At 45.5% G+C, this 23282-nt stretch overlaps 2 protein-coding genes and 1 long non-coding RNA gene across 4 annotated transcripts; all 3 read left to right on the forward strand.

Moving 5' to 3' along the window:
- Positions 1 to 1707: 1707 nt before the first annotated feature.
- LOC101782310 (WD-40 repeat-containing protein MSI4) lies at positions 1708 to 9723 on the forward strand. Its single transcript, XM_004969662.4, has 15 exons — positions 1708 to 1974; positions 2683 to 2746; positions 2927 to 3013; positions 3819 to 3881; positions 4084 to 4149; positions 4269 to 4343; positions 4427 to 4502; positions 5219 to 5417; positions 6495 to 6576; positions 7544 to 7617; positions 7721 to 7832; positions 7932 to 8006; positions 8160 to 8221; positions 9084 to 9183; positions 9336 to 9723. Exons 1-15 carry the CDS (start codon positions 1850 to 1852, stop codon positions 9435 to 9437), a joined length of 1362 nt encoding a protein of 453 aa, XP_004969719.1. The 5' UTR covers positions 1708 to 1849; the 3' UTR covers positions 9438 to 9723.
- Positions 9724 to 14019: 4296 nt separating this feature from the next.
- On the forward strand, positions 14020 to 16511 carry LOC101782715. 2 transcript variants are annotated; one of them, XR_215271.3, is made up of 5 exons: positions 14020 to 14134; positions 14396 to 14646; positions 15156 to 15575; positions 16253 to 16303; positions 16384 to 16511. It is a non-coding gene; the product is annotated as an uncharacterized LOC101782715 (long non-coding RNA). The 2 variants fall into 2 exon arrangements; XR_002677908.1 differs by having other exon boundaries at positions 14026 to 14291.
- A 1333-nt stretch (positions 16512 to 17844) lies between these two features.
- Positions 17845 to 19284, forward strand: LOC101782049. The gene has a single exon (XM_004972077.2). The coding sequence runs from the start codon at positions 18321 to 18323 to the stop codon at positions 19041 to 19043; it is 723 nt and encodes a 240-aa protein (XP_004972134.1). The 5' UTR covers positions 17845 to 18320; the 3' UTR covers positions 19044 to 19284.
- Positions 19285 to 23282: the final 3998 nt, after the last annotated feature.

Raw genomic sequence — 23282 nt, forward strand, 5'->3', positions numbered from 1 at the left:
TAATTTTGCACCTCCAAACTTTGGACAACTAAACGAGGCCCAGGCCGGCGCGACATGTCCGGGCGCCGGGCATGTGCGTCGCGGGCTGCCCCCATCTAGGCATGTACGGGTCAGTCAGATTCAGATCAGGCTACTGTGCTCTCCCATCCTCCACCCGGTCGGCCAGCCTCGGTCCCATGCGTGCACGGCCTGGAGCAACAGTACCGAGCACAAGCAGCGCTGCTGCTCTGCGCAGAAGGTGTGCGAGAGCTGAATTGCTGAATCTTTCGACGGCCTTGTGGATATGGATGAGAAAAAAGAGAAGGCTAGACTAATATGCGATGCTTGACTTATGGGTATGATATTTTTAGAAGAAAAGCGGCTGGACTGAACGGAGGATAATCGACGTATTCCAAACTCTTATTTTAGGCAAAGCAATCTGAACGTGCAAAAAGATTAACGGTAGTCAGGGTGATTAACGTCCACGTCAAAATCGAGAGTTGACACATCACACATGCCAAACCAACTCGTTGTCTGAAATTTCAGTTGCCCCTAGCTGCATTTTGTTGACTTCATGCATACCTACGTGCCGTAGTACTAACAGAAACCTGTACAGGTTATGCCACTTGCGTAGTCGCGTATTTGTTTTGATTTTAGAAGGTCATGTTACATCGGATATTCGGATGTTAACTAGGAGGACTAAATATGAGCTAATTATAAAACTAATTACACAGATGGAAGCTAATTCACGAGACGAATCTATTAAGCCTAATTAATCATCATTAGCACATGTTTATTGTAGCATCATATTGTCAAATCATGGACTAATTAGGCTTAATGGATTCGTCTCGCAAATTAGTCTCCATCTGTACAATTGGTTTTATAATTAGTCTATGTTTAATACTCCTAATTAGTATTCAAACATTGACAAGAATTTTAGGAGGTGCTAAAAAACAACCACCCCCTACCGAACACACGCGGGGAACTCCTGTCTACAGTCCACCGATCAAGCTCGAGATGCAGACAACCAGTGCCGCCTTGAGCGTTAGTAGGCCCGTAAGGCCGGCAGAATTCGTCTGTACCATTCTTAGTTCGAATCAATCAGATAAGCAATAAAAACAACTCGAAAACGAAGAAAAAAAATTAATTTCCACTAGATATTACGTAGCTTTTGAAACATAATATTGAAACATGAGAGCAAAGCGAATTGAGCGCAGATCAGCTGGTAAGGTTACCTTGTGGTTGAACCTATCTACCGGGATTCGAGTCCTTGACTCGGTACTAGTGCTCATATTTTTTTGGATTTATTTCAAAATTTAACTGGCGATATTATTTCAGTGGTAGGTGACATGCTCGTCGACAGCGAGACGTTAGTGATGATTTCGTCAATCTCGAGGATTTACCGGCTCAGTCTTTCGAAGATGCTCATATAGGTAGGGTTTTATGTATATATTTGTAGGGGTGAGTGTGCGTATGTGTATGTGACTGTAGACGTCTGTGTGATTCGAAAAAAAAATGAGGTCGAAGAAAAGAGATGTTATTAAATCAGCATAGAGGGGAAAGAAGTTGAAAAGAACGAAGACCAACTTCTTAACAGGCCTTATAAGATTCACGCACCAGCCCAACTTCTTCCTAACGCAGCCACCGGCCCCACACCCCCCGGCCCAAATGCAACTTGGCCCAGCCCACGCGTCTCGTCCGTCTTCAGCTCCCCGCTCCGCTCCCAGCATGGGATCCTCTCTGCTCGCACCGCAGTGACTCGACAGAAACGTCTCCAGACTCGGGTGCCAGCACGCTCCCTCAGTAGCCGAGAGCGTGGGAGTGGGAGGCGCCGAGCAGTCGCCGCCGGCGGAGACCACCGGCGTCGGAGATGAAGGAGAGAAGCGGCTCGAGGGCGGCGGTGGATGAGCGCTACGCGCAGTGGAAGTCGCTCATCCCGGTGCTCTACGACTGGTTCGCCAACCACAACCTCGTCTGGCCATCCCTCTCCTGCCGGTAACCTCCTCTGCCCACCGCGCTCCCTCTTCCTTCCCGCTTGCCGTTTCGGCCGTTTCATGCCCGCAGCCGTCGTTTCCGTGGAGATTGCTACCGGATTAGGGTTTTGAGGGGTTGGTCGTTCGGTGTTCGTGTCTAGGGTTTTGGTCCGGGGCTGTGCTTGCGGTGGCTCCAGATCTGTCGCGTGGTTGGTATGTTGGTGGAAATAGCGTGGGACGGGGTGGAAATGGTGGGCCTGGATGCTGGGTTAGTAGTGTTTTGCGATGCTAGGGTTTATGAGCCGGGTGGGTTTTGGTGGGATGCTACTGTTTGGGTTGGGGGCTAAGAGATTGTGTGTTCATGTAATTCCTGCAGCAGTGACTTAAGTACCTGTTTGGACAAGAAGGAAAGTGGATCCAATTTCAGTTCAAATTTGAATTAACTCTTGAAAAATCTTAGGACACCAACCTCCCCTCTGCAAACAGGTGGGTTGTTTGGTTGCTACTAGTGGGCTGGTGCACGCCTGTTGTCTTGATGATTACTGGAACTTGATGGTGGTGATATGCAATAGGTGCATCAGAGTTGTGAAACATAACAGATTCTGTTATCTCACCAGATGTTTTGAAGCTAAAGATAAATATTTGCAGATTGATTGCTTTCTGTTTATTAAGTTGCTTCATTGCTTGGATCCCTCACTTATGATGCTGATCTTCGGTTGCTCGGGAACAGGTGGGGCCCGCAATTTGAGAAAGCTACCTACAAGAATCGTCAGCGCCTTTACCTATCTGAGCAGGCAAGTGCATCTGCAATCATATATTCTTTTAGCTCTTTCAAGATGTTATGAAGATGAAACTAATGTTAAGTTTGAAGAAGCAAATGCTGCTGATGCTTAGGTTTTTTGTTGGTTAATGAGTAAGCTCATTTTCTTTATTGAAGCTAACTATAGGAGTTGCTTGTTGTGCTATGGTTTCAGACGGATGGGAGTGTGCCTAATACTCTGGTTATTGCGAATTGTGAAGTTGTCAAACCAAGGGTTGCAGCTGCTGAACATATCTCACAGGTTAGTTATTGTTTGTTGCATTGATTACAGTTCTGTTCTGTCGAAAACAGAAATGTCTGAGTGTTCAGCAGTGTGTCTTGCGGTATTTATTTGACCTTTGATGTCACTTTCATCTCATCTTGTTATATTAGGCAACACCAAATATGGTAAGTTTAGGGTTGATTGTAATCCTGGGATAACCACCTTATCTCTAGAAGAGGCTCCTTGCCTTCCAAGCCATGCACTCCTATATAAACAGTCCACGGGGCTCAAGCAATACAACCAACATAATCAGAAACTTGACTTTTGCTGATCGGAGTATTCCTAACCATTTTACTCTGTCAATCTCTCTTAGCTCCAATAAAAGCTATGTGCTTGTTGAGCTAACCATTCCAATGTCAGGAAGCAACGATACAAAGTATGCCTAACCATTTTAGTCCTTCCGTCTGGTTACATTGCTGGGTAGTAGGATGTTCAGTTATCTTTTAACAAGAGTTTGCCCGTTTCTCACTCACAAGGCAACACCTATGCCCATTTCTCATTCCTGACGCAGGATCTATTGCCATTACATGAATCAGATGTGGGAGCGGTTATTTTTTACTAGGAAAATTGCCCAGGTGTGACCAGACAAATATTTTGATACAGATAATCCTGAGGCAATGGACAAACTTAATGAGACAGAGTACACTCTATAGTAGTGTAATTCTGGTGTCTCCAAAATGTCCTTAGTGTTAAATTGATCCTTTTCAACAGGACCTAGGGGTTTCTGGTTCTATTTTTTATTGGGTTGCAATGGTGCTCACCTCATTTGCATTTCCTTTTGCAGTTCAATGAGGAAGCACGGTCACCTTTTGTGAAGAAGTATAAGACTATAGTTCATCCTGGTGAGGTAAGAGCCATTTGGTTGTTTTGTATTTTAGTCTCCTTGTTACATGTTGCTCATGATCACCTGTAATGTGGCCGTTTTGTATTGGCTTTTCAGCCTTGTTGCTCAGCTTGCTTTCCTATCTGAAGTGTAGCAACATGATGCTCTTCTTTATTCGTAAAACCGCATGGTTGATGCATTATTTCTGTCTTTATCATGCAAACAGGTTAACAGAATCAGGGAGCTTCCACAGAACAGTAAGATCATAGCCACACACACCGACAGTCCAGATGTACGTCCAGCCCCTTATACTGCTGTGTAATTCTTGTGATGTAATCAATATCTCCATAACTATTCCAGTGAGGCAGTGATAGATTTATGGGTGTCAGCCTTTTTTTCATTAACATTCAGGTACTTATTTGGGATGTTGAAGCCCAACCAAATAGACATGCCGTCCTAGGAGCAACTGAATCTCGCCCTGATCTGGTACACTTATTTGTTTAGTTCATTGTGCTAGATATACTCTTTTCTTTCTGGCACAGGGCTTACTGGCATCAACTCTTTGTCAGATATTAACAGGACATCAGGAAAATGCTGAATTCGCGCTTGCCATGTGTCCAGCGGAACCATATGTACTGTCAGGAGGTTAGCATATTTGTATCTTACTGTATGCTTGTTTCTTATTGACCCTTCTCTTTTCGAAAGCAACTATTTATCCAGTTTCATTGAACATCTCAAGCGCATGCTGTAGCTTTGAAAAACTTCTGTTGAATGAAAGTGTTCCCTTGTTGCATTGACAAGTGTCCTTTGCGACCCTTCTTAACAAAGTAACCATATTGCACTACCTGTTGCATTTAGTTAATTTCTAGTTAATCTTGCGCCTAGGATTTACATCTCGAGCCATTTGATGTCTAGATCTGAGCAGCATCATTTTAACTCTGATCGAAAATATCCGTGACACACACACACTCTCTCTCTCATGCTTCTAAGTGTTTCTTGCCCCCCTAACGATTGAATGATTTGTCTTTAACAAATGTACATGAACTTAGGCATGTGTCACATTTTTTAGAGAGCTTGCACAATTGTGTCACCTGGACACCTGTATTCATTGTAACTAGTGTGTGCAAGTATGGACAGGTTCAGTCCTGATTTAGCTCAGAAATAGGTGCCGTGGCCCGTGGCAACTTTAAGATACACGGAAAAGAAATTGGAATGGAACCTAGTCACAATTACACCATCTGTAAAATTCTGTTTTCAAGCTGAACAGACCCTAGGGGAAGAGCAGTTATTAAATTTTTTATTGATTATTGTGCTTTGATAAGTGCTAACCTATGTTTTATTCAAATACAATTTTTTAATAGGAAAGGACAAATCTGTTGTCTTGTGGAGCATCCAAGATCACATATCTGCCCTTGGAGATTCCTCGTCTTCTCCTGGAGCATCTGGCAGCAAACAATCTGGCAAAACCACGAATGAAAAGGAGAGTCCTAAAGTTGATCCTCGGGGTATCTTCCATGGACATGACAGCACTGTTGAGGATGTTCAGTTCTGCCCTTCCAGGTAAATAGCATTCTCTGATCTCTGTTTTTCTGGTTGCCTTCAAAACAATCTGATAAGGCTATAGTCCTGACCTTCAGGATGTAGGATCACGATCAAGATAACTAGTGCAACTTGACAAATAAACTCAAATCTAACCACTGTCTCCATTCGCCAACCTGAATCATGGATTTGCACAGCCACACTCAAGGAATCAACCAACACAACCTGCTATCGTTTAGGAGCACCAATTGGGAGTTGTTGATGTGGCTGCTTTTGTAATCCCATGACCACAAGAGCAAATGGGCTAGAGATCACTCTGAACTTGTTCAGCACATAGCAGAGCAAAGGGGTTTGAATTAGATTATCAGCAGTCTTAAAATAGCCTATATACAATGGGTATTTATACTAGGAACAGCCCTCCTAGTCGGGTGTAAAGGGGGCTTTGATAAGCTAGCTCAATGGTCACCTCGAAGCAATTCCCCGGAGCCTAGCGTAAATGTTTGGCTTATGCAGAGTCTTCACTCTTCAGTCCAAATGATCTGTTTTGTTATGTCTGAGAGTAGACCTGATAAGCTTTCCAATCACATGCATTATGCGTACTGAAATATTATAGGTTGGTTTGCACATGTGTGGGGAGTTGAGGCACTTGCAAAACTTTGTCTTCATATAGCCCTTCTCAGCTTGGGCAGCGTCCATGTTGTCCACCATGTAATCCGTCTTGTCCTCCACATAAACCTTTGTAGCTTGAGCATCTTCCATCTCCACACATAAATGTAAGCAACACAAATGTAGAACATTTAGGTAGTATTGAATCATATGTTAAAGTGAAATTCAGCAGAGGGTGACAGCAACTGGTACTGGTACTTGGTTTCCCGCATCAGTTTGTTGCTTTACATGAGTTGATATGGGGTTGGATGCAAAACATAAGGATATTTTGACCCTCCAATCTTTCAAATGCACGATGTTTAAACATCTCTATTTGTTAATGTTAATATTAATGGTGAATTAATGGCAGCTGTCTCTGTCGACTTATGTCTTATTTTCATTTTTTGTTTATACTAATACCTGTCTCTGTTATTCTCCCTTTTGGGGATGAAGTGCACAGGAATTCTGCAGTGTGGGTGATGATGCTTGTCTTATTCTCTGGGATGCCCGGACTGGTACTAGCCCGGCTGTTAAGGTAACACTCTCCTCTTATCTCAATAGGATCAATTTTGTTTCTGGCAGAAGTTTGAATGCCTGGATGCAATGCCCTTCTTTTGTAATAACATAGCTTAGCTTGAAGAGGTGATGGCATGTTGTTTATTAATGCGACCAGACGGTTTCGTATGGTCAGCCGCATCACATAGAAGGGTTTAGTTAGTCAAATTGACCTGGCATATCTTACTTGAATGATACGCCTGCTTCTGATTCTGTTTCCTCGAATAGTTGTGCATTTTCATTTTTCAATAACTTCACAGGCACAAAAGTTCATTGAAAAGTTGAATCTGTGAGTCTAATTTAATGAGTAAAAAAAAAAACTAGCCATGGGGAAGATAACCCACTAAGGCATTTTCTTAAAGGTCGAGAGAAGGGTCCGGAGGCTGGACCACCACGAACATGCTGAAAGCGGTATATCTCAGCGAGGCCCTTTATTTTTAGAACCAGGGTTGACAGCCTCATGAGTGGGGATCTACCGCTGTAACACCGTAGAGTCTAAATGGTTCTGATCCACTCACATGCTGAGTGGACCACACACTCCCACTAAGCCGCTTACACTTTCATCCTCGTTTTACATAAAAGGGTTAACCCGGGTTGGTGGCAGGTGGCATGGGCTTTAGAAGCCTTATATGCTGGTGTAACTTACCCTCAACTTGCAAGGTGGGACTAAACCCTCCTTGGCCTCACACGCGTGTGCGCATGCACACACACATGGGCCTAATTCGAATTGGGTCATGATGTCACAAGTCAACCGCCGCGCTATGCACACATTCTTGATTTAACGAGTTTATTGAACAGGATTTTGCCAGCTGCCTTTTTCTTAATCTTGTTCCAAATAGGGTGACTTGGTGTTTTTTAATATATCATATCTCGTAATTTTCTTTCTCAAAACATGGAGTGATGAAATTTCAATAAGATGTTAAAACTTCTTTATTCTTGATTTCCAGGTTGAGAAAGCTCACAGTGGGGATGTTCATTGTGTTGATTGGAATCCGCTTGATGTTAACTATATCTTAACTGGGTATGATGGCATTAAGGCTTACTTCCTCATTATGTGGAAGATGCATCCATATTCATCAATTCTTTACGCATTTGAGTAGTGAGAATTTCAATTGATATTTCAGTTCTGCTGATAACTCTGTCCGTATGTGGGATCGTCGCAATCTGGGTTCTGGAGGAGCTGGTTCTCCGATTCACAAATTTGAGGGTCATAAAGCTGCTGTTCTTTGTGTCCAGGCATGTCAAGATAATATGCTTGTTACTATTTTCGCTTTATGCAGATATGGTTTATTTCCTATGATGTTTTTGAATGCTTAAAAACCTTTTGGATTCCAGTGGTCACCTGACAGGGCATCTGTTTTCGGAAGTTCTGCCGAAGATGGTTTCTTAAATGTGTGGGATCATGAGAAGGTAACCACTAATATACATATACTTAACTATCTTGTTTCTTCTGACAGAATCCTGCACAGTGATTTCTAAAGGCCTGAAGGGTGATTTGTATTCAGTTGCTTTATTATCTTTTCATGTACTTTTCTTGCCTGAATATTTCTTTTGTGATGACAGGTTGGGAAGAAGAAAAACTCTAACGTACCAGCTGGGCTTTTCTTTCAACATGCTGGTCACAGGTAAGATGCTGTTGGGGGAAGTCCCCTGAACAAAGAGGGACAACCGAAGCCCGAAAAGGGGACATCCAGGGTTTGGGACAGAATTAGTGCATCAATCAATCACTATTCCATTTGAGGAGCAATATGCCCCAAATGTTTTCTCTGCTCTTACATGATGGAGGGGTGGCGTACTTAAAGCTCATATCCAGTCCCCTTTTGTTCAGTTGCAAGCATATTCTAGGATATTCTATGCCTTCTAGTGCAAGGGCATTACAGATTATTTGCCATGGCTGGGCCCATCTGTCATGATAGAAGTGTAGAGAGGGTCTCCTTAGTCCTCCCCATCTTCTGGGCTAGCTTTCATCTTTTGTCTTTCGTTACTTGGAAGTACCCTACCACAAAGTCATCTGTCGTCTTGGACTTTGCTTTTGGGTTACCACCGTATGCTCTTCCTGTCTTTGCACCTTCCAGGAGTACATGCAGGGCCCCTGGAAGACTCTTGTCTTGAGGTTGGCCTCTGTTGGATCTTGCTTTCGGGCTCAGCTTGAAACCATTTCTGCTTCCCCAAAAGCTCTTGGCATAGTGGTTTGGTTCTGGCTTCTATGTCTGTCCTCCAGGTAGAATTGAGTAGTAATCTGTTTTGGCACCCCGTGAAAGCCATAAACGATAGGATTCGTACTAAGTCAAGCAGAAATAGATCCATGTTTTCTAGCCCGAGGATGAGGGTATTAAGTAAACTCTTTCCCTAACCACAAGCATTCCTCTCTATATGAAACTAATCCTTTTAATACGTGTGATTCAAAATGCTAAAAAACACGGCTTTTCTTTTTTCTTAAATGGTCCATTATATATCGTGCATTTCATATTGCACATATCTTGGCAGGGATAAGATTGTAGACTTCCACTGGAATTCATCGGATCCTTGGACGATCGTCAGTGTGTCAGATGATGGTGAGAGCACTGGTGGAGGTGGAACACTACAGGTACTGCTCTTTCTTGTGATTTTGCAAATGACTGTGAATTGACAAGACAAAAGCGAGCTGTATTTTCACAGATAATTGGAGCTACTAGACCTATTTGTCTCCCTTGTCCTTTATTCAATATGGGTTCTGTTCTTACTATTTTATTTGTTCAGATATGGCGCATGAGTGACTTGATCTACCGCCCAGAGGAGGAAGTTCTCACAGAGTTGGAGAATTTCAAGTCTCACTTGGCCAGCTGCACTCCGAGGAACTGAGTCATGTGATTATCTGTGGAATCCAATCCGTTGAAAGCTCCGTGTAGGTGTTCTAGTTTCCTAGCCAGTAACTGTGGCTCCAGTTGACATTGGTATTGTACTGTGATGCTCTAGACCTGTGACTTCTGAGCTTGTGTTAAGCTTGTTGTGTGATTAAACTGAGTATGTCCGCAGACAAGCAGAGCTGGATATCTCCGTAGTCTGTAGGCTGACTATTCGGATATTGCTGGATATTTTTGACAATTATTCTGGATTGTGCTATTGGACCTAGTGAGATTGTGGAGTACTGGAGTGTGTAATGCTTCATGTCTAAAATATGCTTACAGCCTTAACTCCCACGTGGAACGAGTGCTGTATAGCGTCATTGTGGTAACGTGGAGGCCACTGTCTAGACTCCTAAGATGGTGGAATAGTTGGTGATATAGGTTAGAAACCTAATAGGCCTTGTGGAATTTGCTTGTGTCACTATTGGTGTTTTGCTGCAGATGGTTATGTTGCCTGCCAGTGACTGAATAGCGTCAGGTGTTTCACTGTTGATGATTAAGTTGCCTGCCCCTAACCAGGTGGTGTCACATGCTAGTAAGCGAGCTAAGTCAAGGGCTCGCTCGCTGTGGTGGGTTGAGAAACCTACAGCTCAGTTCGTGTTGTTGTCCTTGGTGTGTAAAACGGACAGTCCAACACAAGGAACACCTGGGTATTACAACGGGTTTGTTTTGATTGCTTGACTCCATGTTATGTTGTTCTTGTTCACGTAGCTTGTCGCGTTGTTGCAGGGATTCAATGAGCGCAGCTGCGCAGGCTCTTTAGAGCACGTGCATGCGCGCAGGCTTACGGAGCTGCGCCCCTGAAAAGGAAAATCCTCTCCGAAGTCCCAAACCACTACTTAGAAGATGGGTGTGGCGTTTATGTGCATCATTCCAGGGTCACCATCCTGTTTATTTCGAGCGTGGCCGGTCGTCGTTAGAAAAACCTTAGCGTTTGGACGGACCTTGCCACATTTTTTTTAAGAGATCGACATGCGCACACGCTGTAGTAGATCAAGTGTTGCCGGGACTCTTCAGAAAACTTTACTGCCGCTAATTGGCTGGGGCCTTGTTTAGTTCCCAATTTGAGAGTGGTAAAATTGGCATTTTGCCATAAATGCGCAACTGTAGCATTTCGTTTGTATTTGTGAATTATTGTCCAAACATTGACTAATTAGACTCAAAAGATTCGTCTCGCAAAGTACAACAAAACTGTGCAATTAGTTTTTGATTTCATCTACATTTAGTACTCCATGCATTTACCGTAAGTTTGATGTGATGGGAAATCTTCTTTTTGCATAGTGTCAAAGTTGGAATTTTGGAGGGAAGTAAACAAGGGCTGGGTCGGGTTCACCTGCTCTGGGTCTGAAGTAGAACAGAAGCAAGAACGAGTGAAGAGCATATGGAATCTGGGCACACGCTGGCACGCCAGCAAAACCAAGCAATGATGCTACAGTTACTTGCACACATATACTCGTTCAATTCTGGGGAGGATTCATCTTTCTGTTGGTGTATAACACGGGCATTTCGATCAACTCACATCACCCCACTAAAATGCTACTCCCTCCATTCCAAATTATAAGTCATTCCAAGAATATGGGAGAGTCAAAGTATATCAAGTTTAATCAAAATTATAAAGAAAATTATAAAGATTTATGACATCAAATAGGTATACTATGAAAATATAATTGATGAAGAATCTAAAAATACTTAGTTGACATCATAACTGTTATTATATTATCATATAAATTTGATCAAATTTGATATACTTTGACTCTCCAATATTTTTGGAATGACTTGTAATTTGGGATGGAGGGAGTACTAATGGATACGACCTGTAATTATGGAACTATTCCCTGGGCGACTCGGGGGGCGACAGCCCCGGCGCCACCAACCCCTAAACCCTAGCTCCGGTGGCCGCCGCCGCCGCTGCCGAAGCCGAAGCCGGTCTCGTCGCCCTCCTCCCTCCTCTCTTCCTCCCTTCCCTTCCTCTCTCCCTTCGCTCCAAGGTCGTGGTTCGTCATGGCGGGCGGCTGCCCCTCCATCGCCGGCGAGGCTCATTCCCGGCCGTCGCACGTCGGATCCGGCCTTCCATGGCGCGGATATGTGTGCCCCTGGGCGAGGGTGGCTCGCGGCAGCCTCCCGGCGTGCGGCCGCCCGCGACGGCGGCGGCGCGGGTCGGGCTGCCCGGCAGTCGGCGGCGCGGAGGCGGGCTCCCCGGCGTGCGGACCCTACGGGAGCGGCGGCGCAGGTCGGGCTCCCCGGCAAGCGACTGCCTGCCCTTCGCCGGATCGGCGGGCTCCTGGTCGACGACGGCTCGCGGCGGCCTCCCGGCGTGCCGATGCCGCCGCAACGACAGGCCGCCGCGGTGTCGCCGGCGGCTGCCTTGCCCGTGCGCGCCCGTCGCTCTTGCGGCGCTCTCCTTCGCCGGCGGCGCCAGCTCCTACTCCGGTGCGGCCCGGGCCCTCCTACTCCGGTGCGGTGGCGGCCCCTCTACTCCGGTTGCCAGCAGCACGGAGGGCAATGGGTGTCCTCGCCGCGTCGCCAGTTGGGCTCGCCCGCCGCTCCCCCTTCCCCCTGCCGCTGCCCAGGCTGATGGCCGGCAGGGGCTCTGGTTGGCGACGGGCGCCTCCCTCTCCCTCCGAGCGGCCGACGGTGGGGCATGCTTCGCCAGGGTGCAGACTTTCGTTCGGCTTTGGCGCGGCCTAGCTCGACGCAGCCGGTCTGTCACTGGCCTGGCAATGGTGCAGCCGCCTCTGATCCTCCTGCCCCGGCGGCTCCTTCTGGTCGTACTCCGGTCGCCGTGCTCATCGGTGGTCCCCGTTGAGGCCATCCTCGCCGGTCTCTCGTCGAGAGCAACTCCGGGCCCCTCTACCCGCATCGTCGGATGCTCGCCGTGAACCCTAACGGGTGGCCGCCACCACGCACCCCTCACCTTCTCCTCCCTTGGTCGCGCTCCTCCTCCCCTCTCCCCCACCACGCACCCCACCACACCCAGATCATGCTCTATCCTCTCCAAGGTCACCTTTTCAGGTCGTGCTCTATCCTCCCCAAGGTCGCTTTTTCTCGCCGGCATGAGCTCCTCTAGTAGGCCCGCCTGCTCCACCTTCGGTCACTTCGATTGCTTGGTCGCTCCATGGTCGTTTTTCGGTCGTCGTGTTGGCAGTCCCTCTTTGCCTACGGTTGTTCCTCACCGTCTTTGTTGTAGATTGCTCGCTGCCATCCCATCGCATTGGCTATCTTTCAGGACTTGGTGGTCTACTGTGTGGAGTTAGTTTTGGGGACCTTTGGCTAAAGTCGGGCCGGGCATTCGTCGAAGCCGACAATGGTTGTGTCCTTTGATGTAGATCACTTTGCCGGGGGCGTCGTGGTGGCCTCCAAATCCATTAGTTTTTGCCAGGTGAAAACTTGGTCTGCTCTCCCGGGGACAGACGGACGATGGCGGCGTCCGCGTCGCTTCCTTCCTGTAGGCATCGTCTTGCATGACCTCTCGCTCTACCACCGTGAGCTCGGGTTGTTAGGCAGTCGGTGATGTGCGTGTGTTCTTGGTGTCTTTCTCTCTTGAAGGTATTGTTCATCTTAGATCGTGTTTGGTGTGGGGTTGGTGCCGTGGTTTTCTTCTTTGTTGTATTGCCTGTATTGCTTGTTATCAGTGGTGGTTTTGTAACTCTTTGAGGTTCTCCTGAAGTTGCATCGTTGTAATTCTCTTCTTAATGGAAAACATGCCGTGCACATCTTAGAGAAAATTATGGAACTATTTTTCTCAGGAGAAAGCACAATCGCTGATGCATGCAACGTGCTGCAACCCGATGCTTCTATTGATTCAGCAATTCAGATAGGCTCATCGAACGTTGTAATTCTCTTCCTAATGGAAAACATACCGTGCACATCTTAGAAAAAATTATGGAACTATTTTTCTCAGGAGAAAGCACAATCGCTGATGCATGCAACGTGCTGCAACCCCATGCTTCTATTGATTCAGCAATTCAGACAGGCTCATCGAACGGGATCCAGTCGCTGGATTCAGATAGAATTGTGCAGTGATGAACACCACCTTCCTGCCCAAAATCTATATCTATATTTATACCTAATAAAGAGAGATGTTCCTTTCAACCATCAACCGTCGTGGTTATTTTGCAAAAAATACCCTCAGGCCCCGTTTGGGATGAAGGAATTGGAATCTATTTAATGGAGTAGGCTAATTTATGTTGGAATGTGGCATTCCACAACTTTCCAAAGTTTAGATATAAGCCTATCTTAAATTCATGGGGTGGGAAATGGAAATTGATTCTATAGATTATGGTTATTAGAATGGAATTCAATTCTTATATCACGCTCTTAGACTCGCTTCTTTATAGTAGAAGTGCAGCATATAAGTATCTCTCCCATATCACCAACTATAATATATAACTATATTCCACGTACAATTATATGAGCTTAATTAATTTGTGTCTAAATTATAATTATTAGGATGGAATTCAATTCCAATGATCCAAACGGGACCTCAGGTTTTTTTAATCAACCCGCAGCCCATCGATTAGGGCCGGTCATTTTTGCAAAAAAAACCCTATGCCTGCCCGTGTCTCTGCCATCTACCGTCCATGTCTCTCTCTCGACTCTCGGGGCGTCGCCGCTCGTTGGCGCCGCCGCCCCGCGCCACCACGCCCTCACCTGGTGCGCCCGATCTCCCGACTCTCTCTCTCTCTCTCTCTCTCTCTCTCTCTCTCTCTCGCCTCTCGGGGGAGTCCGAGCGCCACCGGCCCCCTCGCCATTCTCCGGCCACCGACGCCACCGCCCGCTGGCGCCGCTGCGCCACCACGGTCCTCGCCTGGTGCGCGTGCTCTCCCAACGCGCGCAAGCGCGCGCACGCGCTCTCTCTCTTCCCTCTCGGGGGACTCCGCGATGCGGCCGCCGCTGATTTGTCTCTTTCCTCAGTTTGTGCTCGCAGGTGTTCCGAGAGGATGGGCAGATGGGCATGGGCGGGAACGAGGAGAAGGACTGGGCCCACTGCGTGGAGGTGCTGCCCTCGCCCGACTCCCAGTCGGCGGAGTATTCCGATAACAAGAATTCGAACGGTTGCCGGTGGCTCGTTGCAGCAGTGAAGGCAACGAGGAGCCTGCGAATATGCCGCCGCCGCCGCTTCCATGTGTAGCAAGACGATTTGATCCGTCTATTGATGAAATCTGGTATTCCCAAATCAACACCCGCAATCTGATCTCTAGGAAGTCTGTTCGTCTTTTGTTTGCCAATTTTGCGATCTTCCGCGCGATGATGATTTTCTTTTTCTTTTTAAAAAGGGTGCAACTTGCATGCGTAAAATGAGTACTCAAGATTTTCGCTCATTCCACATGATACTTGCTGTACTAAAATGAGTACTCAAGATTTTCGCTCATTCCACATGTTACTTGCTTTACTAAGTGATAACGTGAACTGAATATTGTTGATGTGCATGTAGACTGCAACGCTGTTCTGTTGAGCAATCATGGATTCAAGTATGCTTTGATAGAGTCCTCGGAAAACAAGTATGCTTTGATAGGAATTTCACCCCTACAGGCTATAATGCCACACGATCAGAATCCTAGAGAAATATGTTTAGTAATTTTTCGTAACAACTCAGATGGGTCTGTCTTTTTTTCCCCTTCTCATTCCTGTTCTATTCTCTCTCTTTGATCTATGTCCCGTTTCTTATTTCCAGGTGATCATGAACTTTGTCTATCTTGGCAGCGCAGCAGGGCTTGCTTCAACATTTAAGTGGATTTCCTATTCAAAATTAATATATCATATCCATTTCTGGACAGAAGTTATCTTTATCTTCCAATTTGAGAATTTGTCAACTAATAGAGAAAGAGTACTTATACAAAGTACAGTTTTCGAGAGTTTCTTTTTAAGGAATGAATATAGAAAGAACCCTTCAATTTATAATTTGATATTTGTACTAGAGGTATCTTGTTGGACAATAACCGGAGAAAGACAAGCAGCACGAATCAGAGTCTTGTACCTCAATGCGATTCTGAGACAAGATATTGCATTCTTTGACATGGATATGAGCACTGGAAAAGTGGTTGAAAGGATGGCAGGAGACACATTCCTCATTCAAGATGCCATTGGAGAAAAGGTACGCAGTTTTGAGATGATAAGAAGTGAAAGGCTAACAGAAAAACCTTTATTAAGTTGTTAGATAATATGGACATCTACGATTAATATGGTGCAGCTTATGGAAAAGGCTACATCTTTAAGTGCATTGTCCGACGGTATAGATCTCGACAAATAGTGGGGCAAGGATTTTGTATTTTTTTTACATAAAAGCTGCTTTTTAAAAAAAATGGAAATATATCTGGCCTCTGCGATAAACACACACCCAAGTTCTTGCACAATCTTATCACAAGTAAATAAAAGGACAAAAGGCACACAAATGAAAGGAAGTAACTTTGAGCAATGTCTATTATTGATCTTCTAGCATGCCGGTCAGCGCAGGTATAGAGTGTAAAAGCATAAAAAAGTATGAATAGCTAATAGTAGATGCTTTAAAATGCCATATTTAAGTCATTGTAGAGATTTCTGATACTTTTCCTGTGCATTGGATACTTGTCATGGCACATTTGCTGTACAATTTGTATTTTATTTTCCTTATAATGATTTTTTCAAGCAGCCATTAGCTCATTCTAATCTGCCTTGGCTTAGTACCTATACCTTTTGTGTTTATGTCTTTTGTGCTCTAATCATTTTCTTCTATTGTCCAATTAGATTTAAGTGTTCCTTTCCAATCTGAGCTATATTTATCTGCTCTTTCAGCCACTAATAGGATCTGTTATGGAGAAGCTTTCACAATTTTGCCATGTTCTGGTATGTTTCATGATTAAGTCTGAAAAGTTGACATTTATCCACGTTATTTTCTGACTCACATTCTGTCTTCATTCCTGTAGGTCGAGAACATACTGAACATCCGTGATGTTCCAAATTTATGGCATGTCCCACTTATCCTTAGAGTAACTTCCACAAGAACCTTAACCTTGCGGTTTTCTAGAAATATACTAAGGCCCCGTTTGGATCATTGGAATTGAATTCCATCCTAATAATCATAATTTAGACACAAATTAATTAAGCTAATATAATTGTATGTGGAATATAGTTGTATATTATAGTTGGTGATATGGGAGAGATACTTGTATGCTGCACTTCTACCATAGAGAAGCGAGTCTAAGAGCGTGCTATAAGAATTGAATTCCATTCTAATAACCATAATCTATAGAATCAATTTCCATCTCCCACCCCATGAATTTAAGATAGGCTTATATCTAAACTTTGGAAAGTTGTGGAATGCCACATTCCAACATAAATTAGCCTACTCCATTAAATAGATTCCAATTCCTTGGACCCAAACGGGGCCTAAATGTATATTGTATACATTTAGTATTAGCTGTAGCACAAATTTTGATGACTAAGTGGAGTGACGGTAAGGCAATGGAGGGTGCCGCCGAGCTCGCCGTAGAGGGCGTGGATGCCCACGTGCGTCCTCGTCGGCCAAGCCACTGTTGAGAGAGAGAGAAGTGGCTGGTATAATGTACGACACAATGAAGAACTTCTAAATGAAATTAAAGACGCATCAATACGCAGAGTACCCTATGCGGGTTCGACGCAATCACAAGGTAAAGACCTTTATGCTTTTCAAGCTAGTAGAAAAGATTAAATAAAATATATACAAGTGTAAAATTTAGGATAATAAATTATTGGAGTTGGAACCAAATTTGAGATTTTTAAGGTAAATAATATTATTTATTTAATTCTAACCGTGGTCCGTGGCGACGCACGAGTATTGTGCTAGTAAAAAATAAAAAGAAGAAAAAAGATGAACGTCTTGTCCAAGTGTCCATCGTTAGAGGATGGACATGTGCACATGCTGATGGGATCATGGGAGCACGTATCTTGCCGGGACTTGTCACCTGTTAACAACGTTTTCTTTATGCTTGAATTAAAAGTTCTGGCCTTCTGGATAGGTTTAAGCAGTCAGGTTGACCGTCTCTGGTTGTGATGAGAGGCAAGAACACTGGAACAGGTGGTAGCACGTGACGTATCATGGCACGGTGGCACACAAGTGTCTGATAGCACTAGCTGGACGGCTAGTCCGCGTGGTTTGCGTACTAGCCTGACGATGCCACGGTTTGCTCACTTGATCCTTGAAGGTACATCTGGTCACTGGTAAGTGGTAACTTGCCGCGCCAAAACAGTGAAGCGAAAAGGCGTCCCATGTCCTCATTGCTCTGTTCAGTCCTAGAACCATTCTTCTGTTTGTTTAGTTAAGAACACGAGTCGAGTCCATGCATCGATCAGGCGCTGCCGTGAAAAGAAGGGAATGGTTGCTCGAGAATTCGGATCTGATCTTCAATCAAGAAAGCTCGATCGACAGCAACAGTCCACTAAAATATTGGAAACTTCTGGTAGTCGGGACTAGACATCGTCAGTATCTTCTCATGATGGAACGCAGCCGCCGACGCGCAGCGACCCCGTGCTCGCATTGATTCCATCAGGCTCATGGGTTTTGGGATCCCCAACCTGGCACGGGCACGGTGGATGGTCGGCTACCGGCCGGCGCACGAGCAGAGGCCGGCGGCACTCCATCTCGCGCGCACACACGGTTTCCCCCTCCCGGCAAGCATTCGTTTCTCTCCAAAGCACCCGCCGTCCCCCGCTTCCGATCCGTGCGCCGCGTGCCCCTCCGCGCAAGAGTCCTCGTATAAAGAGGCCCGCGCCGCTGCCGTTGCCAACACCGAGCAGCAAGGGCAACCAGCATATCCGGCCCACACCTGCCCACCTCCTCCCCCGTCTTGCGCGCAGAGAACCTTCCAGGCAGGCCGGTTCATCGATGGACGGCGCGGACGCGTTCGCGGCGCCGGCTAACCCGTGGTCGCTGGTCCGCGGCTACTTCTCCCCGGCGACGCTCTTCCTCCTGCTCAACATGGTCATCGGCACCATCGCGCTCACCTCCCGCTCCCGCCGCCGCCACCACCACCACCACCACCTCGACGATCGCTACCAGCAGCACTACGGCGGCGATCAGCACCAGCACGCTCCTCCGCCGCTCGTGCGCACGTCGTCGGTCATGGAGCGCCTGCGCTCCCTCGGACTCTATCGCTTCCGCTCCGGCGACTTCCCGCCCGAGTACAACCACCACCTCTCCGCCGGGGCAGACGACGGCACCAGCGGCCACGAGGGCAGCGGCGGCGCGCGGGAGGCGCAGGCCCAGTACGCACGGAGCCGGTCCGAGACGGCCGCGAGGCCGCCGCCGGTGCGCAAGGCCACTAACAAGAAGGAGGAGGAGGCGGTGGTCAGCAGGGCGGCGAGGACGAAGCCGAGCGCGGAGGTGATGAAGCTGGAGCGCGCCCCGGCGCAGGCGCAGGTGCGCCGCGCGCCGAGGGCCCCGGCGACGCGAGCGCAGCTGGTGGTGAGAGAGGAGGAGGAGGCTGCCGCGGCGGTGAGCGTGGACGCGCGGGCCGACGACTTCATCAACAAGTTCCGGCAGCAGCTGCAGCTGCAGCGGCTCAACTCTCTGCTCAACTACAAGGAGATGCTCAACCGCGGCTTGTAGGTCGCAGGCTCGCAGCTCGCGCGGCGCGGCGGCGGCCAGTGGCTTGCTAGTGTTTGCTATGGAGAGTGTGCGTGGTGTAATTTAACACAGTGTACGAGTGGAATGTACGGCCGATTTTTTTCTTGGCAAGCTGCAATCTACAGCTGTATTGTAAGCTCGAAGCTGTCTGGTCACGACCGGCAGATGTGTTGGTGTGGTGTTCTCAGAATTGAAGCGAGCCACAGCCGATGTTCTCGTCGTAGTCTCATGTCTCTGCTGCGTCCAACATCATCTGATCGGGCTGTGCAGTTGAACTACTTTGTCGTCGGACTCTGTGTTTCGATCTAATCCAACATCGTAGAATGTGGAGAGACCGCGGGAAAAAAAATGCTCCAATATCGCACTGTTCGGACCATGATATCCGAAGCGAAAATAAAGCAGATTGTTCTCTTCTTGATAACCTCGGATTATGGATTTCAGAGATGCTTCTGCACATTATCTAAAAAAAAGAGAGATGCTTCTGCAAGGAAAAACGGTGTGAAGGCTCGGCTTCTTCTCTTTGCTGCAAATAAAGAGATTCCTAAGCCACCATATGGTTTGTGACCGTAAAGCGTAAACGGACGCAAACGGAGATGGCTGTTTGCGGCCAAAAATTTCGGTGAACGAACGAACACCTTTTCACGTTTCCAGAAATCAAAGCATCACAGGATTTATGGAGAACGGCCCATGACGAGTGAAGGGAATGAGGCCATAAAGGATGGGATTGGACACTAGGCCTCGTTCCCTTTCTTTTCTGGGATATCCTATAGATCTAGGGGTATTTGGTTCCGCGTACTAAATTTTAATCCCTGTCACATTAAACATTTAGATATTAAAAATATTAAATATAGATTAATTACAAAATTAATTGCACGGAGGTTGAAAAATCTATTATGCCTAATTAATTCATGATTAGCACATATTAACTGTAGCATCACATTATCAAATCATGACTAATTAGTTTTGATAAACATTGAATGTAGTAGTTTAAAATGTTGATTAGTTTTTTTAAACAGTTCACAAATTTTCAACGAAATAGTAAATCATTAAAAAAGAGAAAGTGTACCAGCCAGGCAGCCACCGGCCGACACTCCTGCCGTCCTGCGCCTGCGCGGTGCTGTGCTACCTGGCTGCCTGCATGCGTGTGAATTGTGATTCAACTTGCTTATTTTTAGTTCGTGTCACGTCGAAGATTCAAAGACTAATTAGGAGAACTCTAAACGGCGAGACGAATTTATTAATCCTAATTAATCATTAGCAAATGTTTACTGTAGCAACATATTGTCAAATCATGGACTAATTAGGCTTAATAGATTCGTCTTGCCGTTTAGCCTCCACTTATATAATGGGTTTTCTAAATATTTGATATGACGGGTGCTAAAAATAAGTTAAAGTAACCAAACGGGTCCTTATCACATTCGTGCAAGTACTTTGTCTAGGTTCAGCTGAGATTGTTGCAGCTGCAGCTGCAACAGCTAGCTTGCTAAAACTACAGGAACCGGTGTTGATGGAGCTGCAGCCGCAGCTGCAATGCAGCGGCAAGAATCACAGCTGTGACCTTAATTTGTTCGTCGATTTTTTTTTAGATACGGATACATGCATCTACATTCTGTATTCACTACTCCGAAAGCGAGTTTTTTTTATATTGCCATATACTTTCAGTCAAGTAGGCTTTCCCTCGGGGAAAAAAAAGTTCTGACTTTCATTTTAGAGCATATACAGCGGTCTCCCTTTTCCTAATCCAACTACCATATTGAGAGAGTTGATAAGAAAATAGTGCTCCAGCAGTCTCTCTTTACCTTTCTCTTTTCCTAATAATTATTGGACAATCCAATAACGGACCTGCTAGCGCCTGGACGTCTGATAATTTTTTTTTATCGGACGCTCCGTCGCAACATTGAAAAATAACTATGGAAACATCAAAAATCAACACTTGCATCATGAAACACATGCACTAAAAATAGTTTTGAAACTCAAGCATGCCATTCATCTCTTTATAGGATAAAAAATCCCCTGCGCGGCATTTCATCATATTTCACGCAACATTCATCAGAAGATAAATTTGCAACACCTTTACGTGCATGAAACATCTCAGATGGCTTCTTGCAACATTCAAAACAGACACGTTTCAACAATAAAAATCACAAGTTGCAACATCTTGAATAGAAAATCTCGAATAACATCTGATCTGAATCTCTTCAAAAGGATCACACCTTTGCAAAATTGACCATTAAAACATTGGAGAGCATCTTATGCAACATCAAGAAAGAGCGCAACAAAAAAATCCTCATACTGCAACATCAAAGAAAAAAATTTGAAACATCCAGAATCACCTATTGCAATATACAAAATGATATAGTGACTATTGAAACATTGGAGAGCATCTTATGCAACATCAAGAAAGAGCGCAACAAAAAAATTCTCATATTGCAACATCAAAGAAAAAAGTTTGAAACATCCAGAATCACCTATTGCAACATACAAAATGATATAGTGACCATTGAAACATGGAGAGCATCTTATGCAACATCAATAAAGAGCGCAACAAAAAAAATCCTCATATTGCAACATCAAAGGAAAAAAGTTTGAAACATTCAGAATCACCTAATGCAACATACAAAATGATATAGTGTAACACCTAGAAATAACATATCGCAACAACATATTCCACGCACCAGGTCATGCCGTCGTTGCCATCCTATTACTCCAATCAACACCAACAGATCTGACTCCACTTCCGACCAGAGCACTCCCTATGTGTTGCACATCTAGAGGAGGGAAACGAGCTCGCGAGCTCGCCGTTCACCATCTTCTCGTCATGTCACAACGGATGAGCTCTCCGCGCACCGCCCTCTCACTCATTGTGTTGCGCCGTGCTGCTCGGTCTGCGTTTGCCACCCACCTCAACCGGGGGAAAGGGAGGAGGAGCTGGGGGAGAGGGACCTCCACCTCCATCTCCACCCCTGTAGACATCTAGAAGCACGGCCCCCAGCTCTCGTCTAGAAGCACACCCCCAGTTCTAGGAGATGCGGGCAGGAGGAGTTGCAGCTACAAGCGGCGGTAGCAAGCGAGAAGAGAGTAGCAGATGTATCCGGGAATGAAGAAAGATGGAGATATTAGCAAGCGTGGAAGCAAGCAGTAGTATTAGAGAAAAAATAGATATGGCAGAGAGCGCAAGGTTTGTGGATGAAAACGTGCCACGCGTCCACGTCTACGTCCGATATTTCTGGTAGCTCTGGACGGCCGAGTCCTAGCATTACCGATCCAATAATTCGCCCCAACTCTCCCTAAATAAAGAAGGAGTTGTGACTCTCCCTATATGGTAGTTGGATTGTGATTGAGATTATTGGAAGATTGCAAAAGCAACTCTCTTAATAACGATGAAAGTGATATTGGGATATCTCTATTAACTAGTTGGAAATATTTATTAGAACCTCTCCCAATAACTGTGACTCAGAAATTTGCACTGGTGCAAAGCAATAATAGTCCAGCACTCTGTAACGTCAAATGTTTCCTTCACTTCTTCCTCATAAACAAACATATCAATTTTTCTCCTGTCATTTTCTCTGCGTCTTCCACCCGGAATTTCAGGATTTTTGTCACTAAGATAGCAACCCAGATCTGAATCATGGCAAAGAGACGGTTCGGCGGTGTTTGGTTCTTTAGCGGGTCCTAAAATTCCTGTCACATCGAATATTTAGATATTAATTAGGAGTATTAAACATAAATTAATTACAAAATCAATTGCATAGATGGAGACTAATTTTTGTGAAACGAATCTATAAAGTCTAATTAGTCCATGATTTGACAATAGGATGCTACAGTAACCATTTGCTAATGATTGATTAATTAGGCTTAATAGATTCATCTCGTGAATTAACCTCCATTTGTGTAATTAATTTTATAATTAGCTCATATTTAGTCCTCATAATTAGCATCCGAATATTCAATATGACACGAATTAGATTTTAGTCCTAAACCAAACACCTCAAATAACAGATTGGACCAGGATCCTCTTTTCACTCGTCAATTGATGGTAGCTACCCAGATCGCAGATCAAGCAGCTAGCCCTGCTGTAGAATATGGTCCAAAGCTAAAGTTGCGGCTCTCATCGATTGTCCAATCCAGAAAAGCGTGTGCCTGTCGTCAGTGTCGTGGATCCTTTGGAACCAGCATCCCAAAAGCTAGCTGCTCCAATCGCAATCAAATCGCCGCTATCAT

Source organism: Setaria italica, chromosome V (genome assembly GCF_000263155.2).
Source record: "Setaria italica strain Yugu1 chromosome V, Setaria_italica_v2.0, whole genome shotgun sequence".
NCBI classification, from domain to species: Eukaryota; Viridiplantae; Streptophyta; class Magnoliopsida; order Poales; family Poaceae; genus Setaria; species Setaria italica.